This window comes from Oikopleura dioica, chromosome 1, assembly GCF_907165135.1.
Source record: "Oikopleura dioica chromosome 1, OKI2018_I68_1.0, whole genome shotgun sequence".
NCBI lineage: Eukaryota > Metazoa > Chordata > Appendicularia > Copelata > Oikopleuridae > Oikopleura > Oikopleura dioica.
Window position 1 is genome coordinate 14,116,169 of NC_137291.1, and position 12,308 is coordinate 14,128,476.

The following is a 12,308-nucleotide window of genomic DNA, read 5'->3' on the forward strand; positions in this document are numbered from 1 at the left end:
AAAAGGATGATTTTTCTTCGTAAGTGAACTTTTATTTTCCAGGAATGGGTGAAAGTGTTGGGCAGTTAAAAAACTCGGTGAACTTTAAGATAAGTGAAATAACTTCTGGTTATTCTAGTTCTAAGCGCGGCCGGCGGGCAACATCGTCTTCATAAACTCGACTAGATAGTCCGGGAATGGATGGCGGAGCTGGTCAAGTAGATTGAGCAGCTGCTGCTGACGGACGGAGGCAGTAGGGATGAGTTTCATGATGCTGACTTTCGCTTGAAGAGGAATGTTTTTACTTACGTCCGTGAAAGGCAGGAGAAAGTTCTCGAAGTCGAAGCCCCATTTGAATGTCAAAGGCTGAAGAGGTGTTAAGAAATGCTCTTTTTTTGTGAAAATTTACCTTGACAGTATCGTTGAAAATTCGTCTTATGCTGATTTCATCGTGTCGATTCTGCACTTCCCTTGCGATCCATTCAAGAAGCCAGTCTGATCGCTGAGTTGGGTCGATATAGTCGCTAGAATTTGGGTAAATAAACATTTTACAGAACCCTGTACTTCAAAGGTATATTGATTCTATACTGCACTTTGAGCTCATTCAGCGCCTCCAAGTTGTTGATCAAAAGCTCAATGGACACATCGTAGCTGTTTTCTTTGCCAGTAAAATCGAAATCCATCTTCATCAAATCCTTCTTCTTCAGAGCGTTCAGAACTTTCAGCGCGTTTTCAGGCCATTTACTCGGCTCTTCTTGCTCCAAGTTCAGCGCCCTCTCAGATGACCATTTCGGCAACATATTTTGACAGAAACCAGAGTCGGAGATTTCGAAGATCTTTTGGAATGAGCCGATGATTGAAATAAGGTCTTCTGAGGGAATCTTCGAAGGGATGAAATCCAACAGTTTGGCCTGGTATTCTGAGTTGATGAGATTTTGGTACGGGAAAAGTAGCGTTGGAAGTCGTGCAAAATTTTGCGTCTAAAGATGCTCAATGATAATGCGCTTCTGAAAAACTACCTTTATAATTTCCACCATTTGCTGGCTCATCTCGTCGAATTTCATCAGCGGAATCGTAATTTGCTCATCTACTCCTTCTTTATCGATCAATATTCCGATGTACTGAAGAATCGCGTTTCTCAGCTCTTTATTTTCCACAATCTTCAGCAGCTCTTGAAAGAACTCGATGTCAGTTATCTTCTTGCTCAAAAATCGCACGGCTTGAAAGTGTCCAGGATCGCTAGCTTTGGACTTGTCTTGAATTCGATTCTTGAGCTCCGCTTTGTAAATTATTTCTTCGTCGAGTTCGTAGTGGCGCGCAAATGCAAGGGCTTTCTGAAGCTCGTTTCGAGAGACGAGCTTTTGGATCTTTTCTTCTGGACCAAGAGGGGTCAGCCAAACAGTTTTGCCGTTATTTTCGTAGACGACGGACACAGAACCAGTACTGTGGTTACTCACGTCGGTGCACAGAAGGGACCACTCAACTTTAAGCGCTTTTCCAAGCGAGTCGACTTCGACGAACTCAATTTTGTTGTGGAAGACGAGGACGAGCATTTGAACGCTTTCGGAGAAAACATGGCGCTTCATGAAAGAAAGTCGCATTTCGAGAATCCCAGGCGTTTTTCTGACTGCAAGGATGTCCCCAGTGGAGTTGGAAATACTGTAGATAGCTGAGCATGTTTGGAGAAGAATGAATCGTCGTCCAGCCTGAATTAATTAGACAATCGAAAGCTAATCCGCTCCGAACCTGTAAAGATTTGATCTCCTCAGACTTCCCCAGTTTCTCATCTCTCGGTAGGTGAACACGCAAATGCCTAAAAACCTCTGGCCCATCTTCAAAAACCCTGATCCGGTATATATCCGAGTTTCCCCATGCATAGATGTACTCTGAATCCACAAACGTGAGATCTCTCAATCCAGATGCAAGCTTCAGCTCGAATCGATTTTCCTCCGCGTAAATGATCAATTTATCAGTCCATAAGATGGCGACGATAAAGTTGGAGACGTTGTGCGAGTAGGTTTTGATTTGAATCGCCATGTCCAGATCGGTTTTCTGGATATAGAACTCGTTTATTGGATGCTTGTGGCCAGCTGGAAAGACGAAGCCTAAAAAATATTAAAAACAAGCCGTTGAAGATGGCGGTACCTTGCTTATCGGTGAAAACAAAGACGGAATCATCAGTCCTCGTGGAAGTGATTTCTTGAACCGGTCGATCGAATGTTAACGGGTTCGACACAGTCCCTGTCGAAGAAGTCCATCTCAGCGATTTGCTTTCATCTTCAGTCAAAATCGCTTTCGTCGTTATTCCACGAACTCTATCACTATCGATGGGGATTTCTTCGAAGAGATGAAACTCCGAACACGCCATTTCTTCAAGTTTTCGAATGAATCGACGTAGAAAACAAAATAATATTTTGAAGGGATGAGAAAACATAGAAATACAAATTGAGCGATTTGGTTTTACAAAAATAAACTATTAGTTTTGACGAAGAATTTTCTATTTGGAGTCGCGATCTTTCACGTGTCCGGCTAGCCATGCGATGCCTTCGATAATGCCCGTCTAGAAATGTTTTTCCTACTGAAATCAAGGAAGAGAAACTCACCTTATTGATATCTTCTTCTATCGCATTCGACGAAACGATGTTATATGTTTTTCCTCGTAGCAGTTTCGGAAGATCCAGCAGCTGGGTTATTTCAACTTCTGAACACGAGTCTGCCAGGTCCATTTTATTCGCGAAGAAGAGAAAGACTGCGTTGTTCTTTTGTATCGAGCTGTCCTCTAAGAAATTGTTGGAAGGGATGAAAAAGGGCCTAAATATCTTGCTCTGAGAAAAAAATGCTTCATTCAATAAACTCAAAAAACTAAAGTGAGCGGTTTCGTAGCGAAAAAAATACGGTCGCGATGCGCCCGGAGCCCAGATTGAAGATAAACGACAACAACTTACTGAGAATTCCCTCAAGCTCATCTTTTGCAACTGCCATCCTCAACCTATCAGCAGAATCGATTACAAAGATCACCGCCTGGGCGTCCTTGTAGTACATTTCCCACATGTTCCGATACCGCCCTTGTCCAGAAAAGTCCCAAACTGTAAACTCCAGTCCGCCAGCTTGGAACTTTTCGGAGACAAAGCCGACTGTAGGGACGATTTCTTCAGACCTCTGCTTCGTTTTTGGCGGCTTGAGGCGGTTTATAATTGTTGTTTTGCCGGAGTTGTCGAGGCCGACGCAGACGACCTTGGCTTCAGGCTTTTTGACGCCGAAGAGGAGGAGAATTTTATCGAGCAGACCCATTTTAGGCGATTTGATTCATTCTATTAAGTTTTCGAATTGAAGCATTTTCGATCATAGAAAAATTAATTTATAAAACAGCAGGGAAGTTCATAGAACTTTTTTGAGGGTGTCACTAGAATTGACAAGCTCAAAAAAGTTCCAAATGAAAAATTACTTTTTGACAAAGCTCACAACATTATCACATAACATCATGAGGGTTGTATGGAGGCACTACCAGGTAGAGTGAATTAAAAATTAAAGTTTGATGAAGCTTAGAAATATCAAAATGTGATCAGTGGAAGGGTTTACTTCTGAGAAGTGATACGAATATCCTGCAGTTGGATATTCGTCTTGTAGGCTCTAGCAGATGGTCTTTTATTGTGGAGAGCTGGGTTTGACGCTGACTGACTTATCCGAGGATCAGTACTTGCCCATCTTAGAAAAGGATAGCAAAGATAAAGCTACAAACGACTCACTTCGTGGATATGTTTTTGCTTGTTGTTACATGCGTTCTTGTCAAATTCTCCGCAGTTTCTTCGTTCAGCGGATTCATCGGATCATACCCTCTCCGATCTCCAGGGGCGGTCCGATCAGTAAGGTCCCTGTAGTTGTCCTTGAGTCTATCATTGTGCTTTGCAAACTCAAGATAATAGCACAACGGGCATTGGTTGGGAAATCGGCTTTCCCGCTTCTTCAACATTTCAATATGGCCAAGCGCGCAGATTCTGCAAATTCTAGCCGTGTGAATGCACTTCGAAAACACGTCATTCATCGGCACAATAATCGACACTGGTCGCTTGAGCGTACACACGGTGCATTCGGCGTTTTCGACTTCTAACTTTGGCGTTTGAAAACGATCCCGGCTGATGATCCCTGAAGCGATGGAACCGACATCGTCCAGATCTTCTCCGACAGGAGTTTGGAGTTCCGATCGATCTTGAATGACTGGAGGTTGATTTGGCGACCTACGAAAGTAGTCCATCACTTTGGCTCGTTTATCAGTGTCAGGGAGCCGGTGATAAGTGCCAATAACCGGTCCATTCATCGGATGATACTGCTGCTGCTGCTGAAGGTAAATCTGCCGTGGAGGAGTTTGAATGTCGCGATCTGGGTGGGGAACTTTATTTTCAACCTTCAGCTGACCCATTCTCATAACTACAATAGCATGAAACGCGCTCTAGAAGTTTTTCTTTACTACCCATCGAATGGTCGTTCTCCGGAGTGGAACTACTCATGCGTGTCGAAGAATTGTGCTGGGGAAAATTAACCGCCAATTGTCTCTTTCTCTCTTCTGGGACGTCTTTTGTTCTGATTGCAATCCTTGATTTTCGTCCAATTCCTTCACGCGTTTTCTTTTCGTCAAGACTTTTCCAGAGCGGCTAGGAAAAATGATACAACGATGAATTGTGAGAGGAACTAACCTGTAAGAGCTTGTAAACGAGATTTTTCTTTGCCGTTCGTTTATCCCCGCCGACATCGCCCTTGACCTTCGGTTCGCCGTCGTAGTAAGCTACATGTCCGTTCGATGTCTTTTCTCCTCGGATAAGCTCCGTCTTGATCTCAGCGCCGAGTCCATTAGCAAGTTCTACGAGAAATTTAGTCAGTAGCATTTAATTATAGCAAACCTAATATATCCAACGCTTTCTCTCGAACATACGTCTCTGGAAACTGAATCGACGCAATCAAATTGAAAGCTGCGGAATAGAGCGCTTCTCGTTTACTCGATCCATTTCCCTATCAAACATGACATGAGTTCAATTCTGAAACAAGTACCGTGTACAATTCGTCCAAATACTCGAGCGAAGCGTTAAATCCTTGAGCATTCATTCCTTCCTTGAATTTGAAAAACTCGCGCCACGAGCCACCACCGATCGCCACGATTATCTGCATTGAATATTTATCGTTCCATTCTGGATACCGAGCGTCAGGCGACATGCTTTCTTATTTCGATTCTTCTAAAAAGAGGAGCTCAGTTAGTTTTTCAATCGAATCTGTTTATTTTATTTATCAGTCGTAAAAATCATGGAAGAAATGGTTGTGAATCCATTATGACAGGTGGGAATCTGAACTTTTGGGATCTCTGTAGCGACAACTGGCGGTCAAGAAAAGGCAGTTTTCTTTCTACTTGTAAATCTTCGAAATCGAATCATCAATCTTGAAATCGACCGAGCACCATCTAAAAATCAATCAGTTTACGAAAAGTTTTCAGGGAAAGGGACAATTAAAACAAGAAGCAACAAATGATGCAACATTCCAATTAATATGTTGTCTCGACGGACTAGTCACGAAATGTACGAAAAAATTAATACTGAGTATGAAATTAAAATAATGAAAGCTGTGACAGAGTAATCATACTTGGACGAAATTGCAGATACAGCATCGTCTCCTTGATTTCCAGCGTCAGAACGACCAGTTACGTAGCCAGAAGTTTGAGGTTCGTTATGTTGAATTACTGTTGCATCTCCGTCGGGCGACGTTCCCTTCTGAGTCTGTTGAAGAAGTTCTAGATGGCTCAGATGCTTTTTTAGCGCTTCGATTTCTTTCGTTAGCTTGTCCTCGCTTTTGTCCGGCGAAACTGCTTCTGTTTTATAATCGCTCAAAAGACTTTCACTTTCGTACGAAACCCCAGAGTCTCGCTTCGATTCCAGCTTGTCAATTTCATCGTAAAGTGTTTCCTTTCTCTTGTCCAAAGCTCCATTTATTTCGCGCTTGAGGCTGGTCCATAGAGGTTTTAAAAGATTGAAGACAAGATTTTTCTTTGCTGAGGCCTTGCTTTGAGAGATTCTACCATGTTCCATCACGCCAGGAGCCAAGTACTTGCATTGAAATTTTTTCGTGCCATCAACCATCACTTCTTCGACTCGGATGTTATCTCGGTTGATTGGACAACCATTTCGAACAGCAAATTCTAAAAATATGTGAATATAAGATCATAAAGTGGGAGAGATTTCTTACCGAGGATTGCCATGCAGTTTTCTTCAAGGAATCTATCTAGTCCGTCGAGACAACATATTAACTGGAATGCCGCATCATTTGTGGCTTCCGATTTTCCTTGTCCAATTCCCTAAAAAGATCTTAATTCGAATTCATCTTCAAAGAAAACTTACCCTGAATGTTGATCCTTCGTAAATGAGTGTAGCATCGTATTTGCCGTCTGTGAGTGCATTCAGCTTGAGTCCAAGAATGTCTTTCCAAGAAGCACTTTTTGCGAGTGCGGTCAGAATTGGAATGTAATAGTCGCTATTCCAGTGAGGGAATCTGCCTCTAACGGTGCTCGCTCTTGAGCCAGTTGAGACTTCTACAGGAGGGCCACTCTTGATTGAGCTTGAAGGAAGGCTTGAGAATGATAGCTCCGTCGAGTTTGTCGATGTCTTCTGCGGTTCCGGAACAATTTTTATGATCGGCTCCTTCAAAACAGCAACAGGTTCAGGTCTGATAGGACTCATGGGTGGAGATTTCTTCGGTTGAACTCGTACCGCGGGTCGTTGTGGAGAAGAATTAGGCGTGACCGGCAAATTTTCATTGGCGAAGGTTTTGTCCATCTCTTTCCAGAGAGGCGAAAGAAGCTCGTACGCCAAGAGTCTCTTTGCATCCTTCTTGACGGCATTTCGAATCTCCAAATCGCTACGGCCAATGTAAGTAGCAACGAATCCACCAGCCGGTGCAGGATTGATTCTCATTTTATCAGCCAGAATTCCAGCCCCTTCTCGATTCGCAAGCTCTTAAGAAATTTTAAGTTTGTTAAAAATTATCATTATTACCAAGAAACTGCAAACTATTTGCCTTCACTATTTCCCGCAAATTTTTGAATGTCTTGAGTAGTTTGAAGGACGCACGATGCTCTGCCTTTTTCTTGCTACTTCCTACTCCTTCAAATGTCTTTCCATCGTTCTTCAGGCGAACCAAAAACTCATGCTCACCAACTCGCTGTTCTGTAAGCTGGAATTTCGATTTCCAATCACATCCCTTAGCGAGCTGAATAAGAACGAGCGTGGAATATTGATCCGACCACTTTGGGTACTTGCTCTTTGTTTCTTCGGTCATCAATCCTTCTACAAGTGAAACATGCAAAATCAATTCCGACAAAATGCAATAATCCACGAATGCGAATTATAAACAACAAGTTGTTTTTTGGGTAATCTTTTATTTTTTCAACCATCACCAGACAGAAAAAAGTGAGGGGAGGAGTAAAATTGGTACAGGTAGGTTCTGAGAAAGAATCTGGCTTCTGGGCAGGGAGGAACTGGTTCGGAAAAAGTAAGAACTTTTTGGAAAAAATTCAATTGTGCACCGATACTGGGGTTTTTAGGAGAGAAGGGGGAGCGAAAGAGGGCAATTTTTAGGAGAGCGACATTTTGCGATTTCACAATTTTGCTTTGAGCATGGCATCGAGCTTTTCAGCGTCGTTGGCGAATCGGACGATGCCATTGGAGAGGAGATCGACGGCGCAAGGGTCGGTGTTGTGTTCCCATCGGAAGGCCGCTTCGTCCAAGGATACCTTATCCTGAAAAAGCTGTCAAAAGAGAATCGCTAGAAGCTCGACTGACCTTGGAAGAGTTCTTGGCCTCTTCAGAGCATAAGTTTCTTGGCAGGTTGTTCGTCTCGCCATCAGCCTTCAAGTTCTCCAGCAAAGAAGGAGCAATGGTCAGCAAATCGCAGCCAGCAAGAGCCTTGATTTGTCCAACATTTCTGAAGGAGGCGCCCATGACCTGGGTGTTGTAGCCGTGCTTCTTGTAGTAGTTGAAGATGTCTCGGACGGAAACTACTCCTGGGTCTTCTTCGGAAGGACCGTCTTTCGCGAAGTTGCCCTTTTTCACATGCCAGTCGAAGATTCGACCGACAAAGGGGGAGATAAGCGTCACTCCAGCTTCGGCACAGGCGACTGCTTGGGCGAAACTAATGAATATTGTTGAAAAGGGGACGTAATCAAGCTGACTTACGAGAAAAGAAGAGTCAGGTTGCAGTGGATTCCCTCTTGCTCTAGTTCTTTGGCGGCTTGAATACCTTCCCAGGTTGAAGCGATTTTGATGAGGATTCGTTCTTTGCCTGAAAAAGATGGTAAACAGGATCTTTATCTGGTCAGATAACGTACCGACTCCTCGCTCTTTGAACAAATTGATGATTCGGTGAGCTCGTTTGAGAGTCTCTGCTTTGTTGTAGCTCAATCGAGCGTCACATTCGACGGAGATTCTTCCTGGAATCTTCTCCAAAACTTGATTTCCAACAGCGACAAAAAGGTGGTCAGCAGCAATGGCGAGTTTGTCATCTCCTTCGGCTTTCTTAGCGTATTCGGCAGCGGCTTCGATGTGCTTATCATATCCTTAAAAGGTTGAAAAGGAGAAGGGAAGATAGACATTACCTTCAACCTTCATGGCAGCGAGAACAAGTGAAGGATTGGTAGTAGCGTCGGTGGGCTTGTAAAGATCCATGGCAGAGAAATCGGCAGTGTCGGCAACAACAGTGGTCAAAGCCTTCAGGCTTTCCAAAGCGTTTTCGTGTCGGGTCTTCTTAGTTGGGGTCATGCTGTTTTATGCTGAAAATGTAAACTTCCGTTAGTCTTCGTTGATTTCAAGGAAAGTAAAGGTTTTCATTCAATAGATTTATTTGCCCGTCGTGAACTAAAATAAGTAACCATTTGAGGGAAAGAAGAAGTCACTTGCTCAGGTAATTACAGTTACTGTTACATGTGTATCGGCTTTTTACGTAATAATCTGACAGTGAAGAAAATATATTTATATAAAAAATGGTAGATTGTGACACAAACTTTCTTTTTCGTTTTTTTTCTTTATTTTTTCTCTAGTAGCGAATCTGGAATTTAGTGCGAGAGGATGGGGCGAGCCTTTTCTTCCATCATTTTCTCTGTTTCGGCGACTTCCTTGACCCAGTCGCTGATTCTGTGGCGCATTCTGTCGATCTACGGAAAGGAACTCGTATGGAAGGTGCGTGGGTGGCGTAGTCTTTTTACCTGATCAACGGAGAGTACTCTAGGTTGCACCCAGGTCATATGCACTTTTTCGTCCACCTCATCGATGGTTCCTTTGACAAGATTGAGCGATAACGCGCGGATGATGAGACTTTCTACATCTAGAATCAAGTTTTAGCTTCCTATATTTCCTCTAGAAAATTCTGAAGCTTAAGTCCAATCTCAAAATGAAAATGGGAAGATCAAATGCTTTCTGGGCGTGTCTGATGCCACCCATGAAGAATCTGAAAAATATTTGCTCTTACCAGACTTGGCAAGATTTGTTTTCTCAGCGATTTCAGCGAAGGAAAGGGCACGGTCGTTTGCAGGTCGGACAAAAGTCATTTCCATCAAGCACATGAGACACATTTTTTCGTAGAGTTTTTGACTAGCCGCCTTGGAAAAGTGAGTTTGATGGAGGTTTTATGAAGTTGAAGGGTACCTTGAGATCAGCTTGTGTTTGCCACTGGGAGGCAGTGGACTGGAACAAATTAATATCGCCAGAATTGAACGCTTGAAGGAGATCAACGAGCCATGAGTTTGGAGTGTTTTGAAGAGAGGCAAGGATATCGTGCTGAAGAAGTTCGCCCGTGTTGTACACATCCTAAAACGATCTTGATTTCTCGTCAGATTCGGGGACTTACTGAAGCTAAAAGGGCGGAAATGCCAATAGAAAAGGCTTTTTCCTGTTTTTCTTCAGCCGAAAGTGATCTAAATAGACAGTAAAAAAGCTGTAGAATTGAGAAAATATTACTTCACATCTGCGACTCCAAGGTATTTGAGCGAGTTTTTGTAGTAAAGTCCGTGGTTGGCTTCAATTTGATAAAGTTTGGAAGCGAGCTCGTAGAATCGACTAAAACACGACCTCATTTTCCGATGGCCAAAACCATGCCTTACCTGTGAACCTGAGGGACAATTCCAAGACCATCGATTTCTTTCTCGACTTCTTCGATAATTTCCTTGACCTTTTTTCTGTCATCATTGATTCGCAAAATAGTTGCGCCCAAAATAACTTTGATCAAAATCGTGCTCATCTGGCAGGCAGAAACTTTGGATCCAGCCTTTTCGAGGAATTTTTCAGCATCTTCAAGTTCGGAAATATTCGCGACGGCGCGCTGGATGACTTCGACGAGGGAGAGCTTTTTCATCTTTGATTCATATTCGGAAACAAACTGCCTGGAAAAAGCGTAAAAAATCGATTCTAGGAAAGTGAAACTCACTCATAGAAATTCAAAGCGGAGCAAGTAAAGAACGGCTTCTCCATAAACTCCAAGATCGTCTGGCTCATCTGATGCCACAATTTCTTCTTGGAATACAACTCAAGCTTTGACCAGTATTCTGCGGCTTCGTTTGGGCAGTCTTGCTGCATCTGGGCGGCCCATGCGGAACCTTTCAAATCGAAGCTCACTGACATTCTAAAAAAATAAATTCCTTGATTTACTTTCTCATGATTTGAGCGGCAGAAAAAAGCAGCGCGGAAGCAGCAGTTTATTATTCTGGGCGCTTGAATTGCATCGTATCATCTTCTGGCTCTGGATCTTCCGCTTCTAGCTGCCTCTTTTTCTTCTTCGAAAGTGGCTCGTATACAATTTCATCGGTGTCATTATCATCTAAAAATAAAAGATAAAAGTATCATGAAGTCAAAATTAACTTACAGTTGACTCTATCTGCGTTTTCCCTCGCTCTCTTGATCATTTCCATCGCACTAACATCCTCTCCCAAATCATCTTCTTCTTCGCCCTCTGGTCTGTTCATCCTTTCCGCAAGTCTCTCCAGCGGCTTATTGAATCCGCCGTAGCTTGCCCTTCCCCATCTAGAAAAATTCAATCATCAATCAATACCTTCAAAAACCGCTTTACCTGAGCCCCATACATTCTGCAATCGAAATATCTTCATCTTCCTTGAATTTCACTTCCAACGGCTGCACTTCTCTGAACCACTGTTCTGGCCGCGTTTTCAACTCTGCTGCCTAGGTAAAGAAATCAACAACCCTTTTCGCTGAGAGAGCGCTTTTTTACCTCTGCGTCCAAATCAATCGCACTCTCTGCGCGACGCATGAATTTCATACTTCGCAGATTTCTGCTCAAATTCGTCTTCGACCTACGCTCGCCCATTCTTGAATCGAGAAAAAGTAAAAAAAGAAGCTTGAAATTCAAAATATACAGATTTATCATTCAATCATTAGCTGGATGTTCCAAATCCAACCAAGGAATTCCAGAAAATGGAACTTTTTTGCGATACTCTTCGTATTCTCTTCCGAATAAGTACAGTAGCGTTTGCTCTTCGTGAGGAATTCTTTCGGCGAAAAATGTGTACGTAGCAGCAGTGTAGATAATTATACAGACTGGGTTGCAAAGGCAAACTAAAATGAGGTATAACAACGATCGAATCAATCATGTTTACCTTGAGAAGCAATGGACCACAATCCCCATCCAAAATAAGAAGGATGTCTGCACAAACTATACGGGCCACTGGTAACCAGTTTGTGCTCCGACCTTCGATGATACTGGATCAAATGCGTGAAGCCAGCCCCACACCAGATCATCGACAACTTTCTGATAAAATCTCCGAACAAGGTCAAATAGAAACCAAAGCGGGAAACGACAGAAATAACGTATCCAGTTCCAAACAAAGCGTGCAACCCAGCGAATTCGATGACAGCGGCGGCCATGGCAGCGTGGTAGGCGGGAGAGTGGTTGAGTAAGAAGGAAGTGTACTTGAGTTGGGCTGGGTTGGAAAGAGCTACGGCCAGGTATTCACCTTAAATTTTCGGTGATTTTGATACAGGAAATTGGTCATACCTAGATGAAAAATTGAGACAATGATAATAAAGCTATCAAGCGGTTCAGGCACTTCCCAACTGCAGCTGTACAACACACCAATGAACGCTGCTCTTACAACCGAAGCCAAAGTGAAATTTCGAAGAACAAAGAACGACCCAAAGAGGCAGATTCCCAAGGCAAACTGGACGAATCTTCTGTCTTTTTCAATTTGAGCTAGGAGCCAGATCATGGAGAAGAAAGTAGATAAAGTGACAAGACAACATAACAATGGACGATTTCGCATTATCTCTTAAAATATCAAGTTTATTCGCGAA

General features: G+C 43.0%; 9 protein-coding genes across 10 annotated transcripts in view; all 9 read right to left on the bottom strand.

The window, feature by feature from the left end:
• Positions 1–1,703, bottom strand: part of LOC145695234 (membralin-like) — a 40,335-nt gene extending 38,632 nt beyond the window's left edge. For both annotated transcript variants that reach the window (XM_081772238.1, XM_081772245.1), the window contains exon 1: positions 1,699–1,703. The gene's annotated coding sequence lies outside the window, so the exon portion shown is untranslated. The remainder of the gene's footprint in view (positions 1–1,698) is intronic.
• Positions 18–2,369, bottom strand: LOC145712400 (uncharacterized). The gene is made up of 6 exons (XM_081772230.1): positions 2,125–2,369; positions 1,726–2,084; positions 999–1,685; positions 544–959; positions 389–503; positions 18–345 (listed from the first exon to the last, which is right to left on the bottom strand). The coding sequence occupies exons 1-6, from the start codon at positions 2,345–2,347 to the stop codon at positions 121–123; spliced, it is 2,025 nt and encodes a 674-aa protein (XP_081628356.1). The 5' UTR covers positions 2,348–2,369; the 3' UTR covers positions 18–120.
• A 5-nt stretch (positions 2,370–2,374) lies between these two features.
• LOC145695376 (ADP-ribosylation factor-like protein 6) lies at positions 2,375–3,300 on the bottom strand. The gene is made up of 3 exons (XM_081772374.1): positions 2,925–3,300; positions 2,583–2,758; positions 2,375–2,539 (listed from the first exon to the last, which is right to left on the bottom strand). The coding sequence occupies exons 1-3, from the start codon at positions 3,268–3,270 to the stop codon at positions 2,477–2,479; spliced, it is 585 nt and encodes a 194-aa protein (XP_081628500.1). The 5' UTR covers positions 3,271–3,300; the 3' UTR covers positions 2,375–2,476.
• A 21-nt stretch (positions 3,301–3,321) lies between these two features.
• LOC145695271 (uncharacterized) lies at positions 3,322–5,224 on the bottom strand. The gene is made up of 6 exons (XM_081772277.1): positions 5,023–5,224; positions 4,875–4,983; positions 4,671–4,834; positions 4,448–4,628; positions 3,726–4,404; positions 3,322–3,684 (listed from the first exon to the last, which is right to left on the bottom strand). The coding sequence occupies exons 1-6, from the start codon at positions 5,182–5,184 to the stop codon at positions 3,555–3,557; spliced, it is 1,425 nt and encodes a 474-aa protein (XP_081628403.1). The 5' UTR covers positions 5,185–5,224; the 3' UTR covers positions 3,322–3,554.
• A 10-nt stretch (positions 5,225–5,234) lies between these two features.
• LOC145695252 (uncharacterized) lies at positions 5,235–7,297 on the bottom strand. Its single transcript, XM_081772256.1, has 5 exons — positions 7,011–7,297; positions 6,357–6,970; positions 6,205–6,313; positions 5,605–6,157; positions 5,235–5,425 (listed from the first exon to the last, which is right to left on the bottom strand). Exons 1-5 carry the CDS (start codon positions 7,291–7,293, stop codon positions 5,371–5,373), a joined length of 1,614 nt encoding a protein of 537 aa, XP_081628382.1. The 5' UTR covers positions 7,294–7,297; the 3' UTR covers positions 5,235–5,370.
• Positions 7,298–7,380: 83 nt separating this feature from the next.
• Positions 7,381–8,810, bottom strand: LOC145695346 (transaldolase-like). Its single transcript, XM_081772349.1, has 5 exons — positions 8,609–8,810; positions 8,342–8,569; positions 8,190–8,295; positions 7,797–8,145; positions 7,381–7,753 (listed from the first exon to the last, which is right to left on the bottom strand). Exons 1-5 carry the CDS (start codon positions 8,769–8,771, stop codon positions 7,613–7,615), a joined length of 987 nt encoding a protein of 328 aa, XP_081628475.1. The 5' UTR covers positions 8,772–8,810; the 3' UTR covers positions 7,381–7,612.
• A 23-nt stretch (positions 8,811–8,833) lies between these two features.
• LOC145695315 (26S proteasome non-ATPase regulatory subunit 13-like) lies at positions 8,834–10,647 on the bottom strand. The gene is made up of 8 exons (XM_081772317.1): positions 10,432–10,647; positions 10,109–10,387; positions 9,966–10,064; positions 9,856–9,922; positions 9,654–9,815; positions 9,478–9,607; positions 9,215–9,333; positions 8,834–9,163 (listed from the first exon to the last, which is right to left on the bottom strand). Exons 1-8 carry the CDS (start codon positions 10,623–10,625, stop codon positions 9,065–9,067), a joined length of 1,149 nt encoding a protein of 382 aa, XP_081628443.1. The 5' UTR covers positions 10,626–10,647; the 3' UTR covers positions 8,834–9,064.
• Positions 10,648–10,663: 16 nt separating this feature from the next.
• On the bottom strand, positions 10,664–11,328 carry LOC145695387 (M-phase phosphoprotein 6-like). The gene is made up of 4 exons (XM_081772379.1): positions 11,230–11,328; positions 11,071–11,180; positions 10,867–11,024; positions 10,664–10,821 (listed from the first exon to the last, which is right to left on the bottom strand). Exons 1-4 carry the CDS (start codon positions 11,323–11,325, stop codon positions 10,703–10,705), a joined length of 483 nt encoding a protein of 160 aa, XP_081628505.1. The 5' UTR covers positions 11,326–11,328; the 3' UTR covers positions 10,664–10,702.
• A 34-nt stretch (positions 11,329–11,362) lies between these two features.
• On the bottom strand, positions 11,363–12,306 carry LOC145707539 (uncharacterized). The gene is made up of 3 exons (XM_081785085.1): positions 12,013–12,306; positions 11,615–11,971; positions 11,363–11,573 (listed from the first exon to the last, which is right to left on the bottom strand). The coding sequence occupies exons 1-3, from the start codon at positions 12,275–12,277 to the stop codon at positions 11,386–11,388; spliced, it is 810 nt and encodes a 269-aa protein (XP_081641211.1). The 5' UTR covers positions 12,278–12,306; the 3' UTR covers positions 11,363–11,385.
• Between the last annotated feature and the right edge of the window lie 2 nt (positions 12,307–12,308).

Bases quoted from the DNA above. Each gene is read 5' to 3' on its own strand.
- LOC145712400 (XM_081772230.1), bottom strand. From the start codon at position 2,347: ATGGCGTGTTCGGAGTTTCATCTCTTCGAAGAAATCCCCATCGATAGT. The intron at 2,085-2,124 runs GTACCGCCATCT...AATATTTTTTAG, and splicing joins TGTTTTCACCGATAAGCAAG to GCTTCGTCTTTCCAGCTGGC. The intron at 504-543 runs GTACAGGGTTCT...CCCAAATTCTAG, and splicing joins AGAATCAATATACCTTTGAA to CGACTATATCGACCCAACTC.
- LOC145695376 (XM_081772374.1), bottom strand. From the start codon at position 3,270: ATGGGTCTGCTCGATAAAATTCTCCTCCTCTTCGGCGTCAAAAAGCCT. The intron at 2,759-2,924 runs GTAAGTTGTTGT...ACAATTTCTTAG, and splicing joins TGAGCTTGAGGGAATTCTCA to AGGACAGCTCGATACAAAAG. The intron at 2,540-2,582 runs GTGAGTTTCTCT...AAACATTTCTAG, and splicing joins TAGAAGAAGATATCAATAAG to ACGGGCATTATCGAAGGCAT.
- LOC145695271 (XM_081772277.1), bottom strand. From the start codon at position 5,184: ATGTCGCCTGACGCTCGGTATCCAGAATGGAACGATAAATATTCAATG. The intron at 4,835-4,874 runs GTTTGCTATAAT...AATTTCTCGTAG, and splicing joins GAAAGCGTTGGATATATTAG to AACTTGCTAATGGACTCGGC. The intron at 4,405-4,447 runs GTAGTAAAGAAA...ATGCTATTGTAG, and splicing joins GGAGAACGACCATTCGATGG to TTATGAGAATGGGTCAGCTG.
- LOC145695252 (XM_081772256.1), bottom strand. From the start codon at position 7,293: ATGACCGAAGAAACAAAGAGCAAGTACCCAAAGTGGTCGGATCAATAT. The intron at 6,314-6,356 runs GTAAGTTTTCTT...AGATCTTTTTAG, and splicing joins ACGAAGGATCAACATTCAGG to GGAATTGGACAAGGAAAATC. The intron at 6,158-6,204 runs GTAAGAAATCTC...ACATATTTTTAG, and splicing joins AAACTGCATGGCAATCCTCG to AATTTGCTGTTCGAAATGGT.
- LOC145695346 (XM_081772349.1), bottom strand. From the start codon at position 8,771: ATGACCCCAACTAAGAAGACCCGACACGAAAACGCTTTGGAAAGCCTG. The intron at 8,570-8,608 runs GTAATGTCTATC...CAACCTTTTAAG, and splicing joins CGCTGCCATGAAGGTTGAAG to GATATGATAAGCACATCGAA. The intron at 8,296-8,341 runs GTACGTTATCTG...CATCTTTTTCAG, and splicing joins GTTCAAAGAGCGAGGAGTCG to GCAAAGAACGAATCCTCATC.
- LOC145695315 (XM_081772317.1), bottom strand. From the start codon at position 10,625: ATGTCAGTGAGCTTCGATTTGAAAGGTTCCGCATGGGCCGCCCAGATG. The intron at 10,388-10,431 runs GTGAGTTTCACT...CGCTTTTTCCAG, and splicing joins TCCGCTTTGAATTTCTATGA to GCAGTTTGTTTCCGAATATG. The intron at 10,065-10,108 runs GTAAGGCATGGT...GTCGTGTTTTAG, and splicing joins ATTGTCCCTCAGGTTCACAG to TCGATTCTACGAGCTCGCTT.
- LOC145695387 (XM_081772379.1), bottom strand. From the start codon at position 11,325: ATGGGCGAGCGTAGGTCGAAGACGAATTTGAGCAGAAATCTGCGAAGT. The intron at 11,181-11,229 runs GTAAAAAAGCGC...TTCTTTACCTAG, and splicing joins CGATTGATTTGGACGCAGAG to GCAGCAGAGTTGAAAACGCG. The intron at 10,822-10,866 runs GTAAGTTAATTT...TTTTATTTTTAG, and splicing joins AAACGCAGATAGAGTCAACT to ATGATAATGACACCGATGAA.
- LOC145707539 (XM_081785085.1), bottom strand. From the start codon at position 12,277: ATGCGAAATCGTCCATTGTTATGTTGTCTTGTCACTTTATCTACTTTC. The intron at 11,972-12,012 runs GTATGACCAATT...CGAAAATTTAAG, and splicing joins TGTCTCAATTTTTCATCTAG to GTGAATACCTGGCCGTAGCT. The intron at 11,574-11,614 runs GTAAACATGATT...ACCTCATTTTAG, and splicing joins GTGGTCCATTGCTTCTCAAG to TTTGCCTTTGCAACCCAGTC.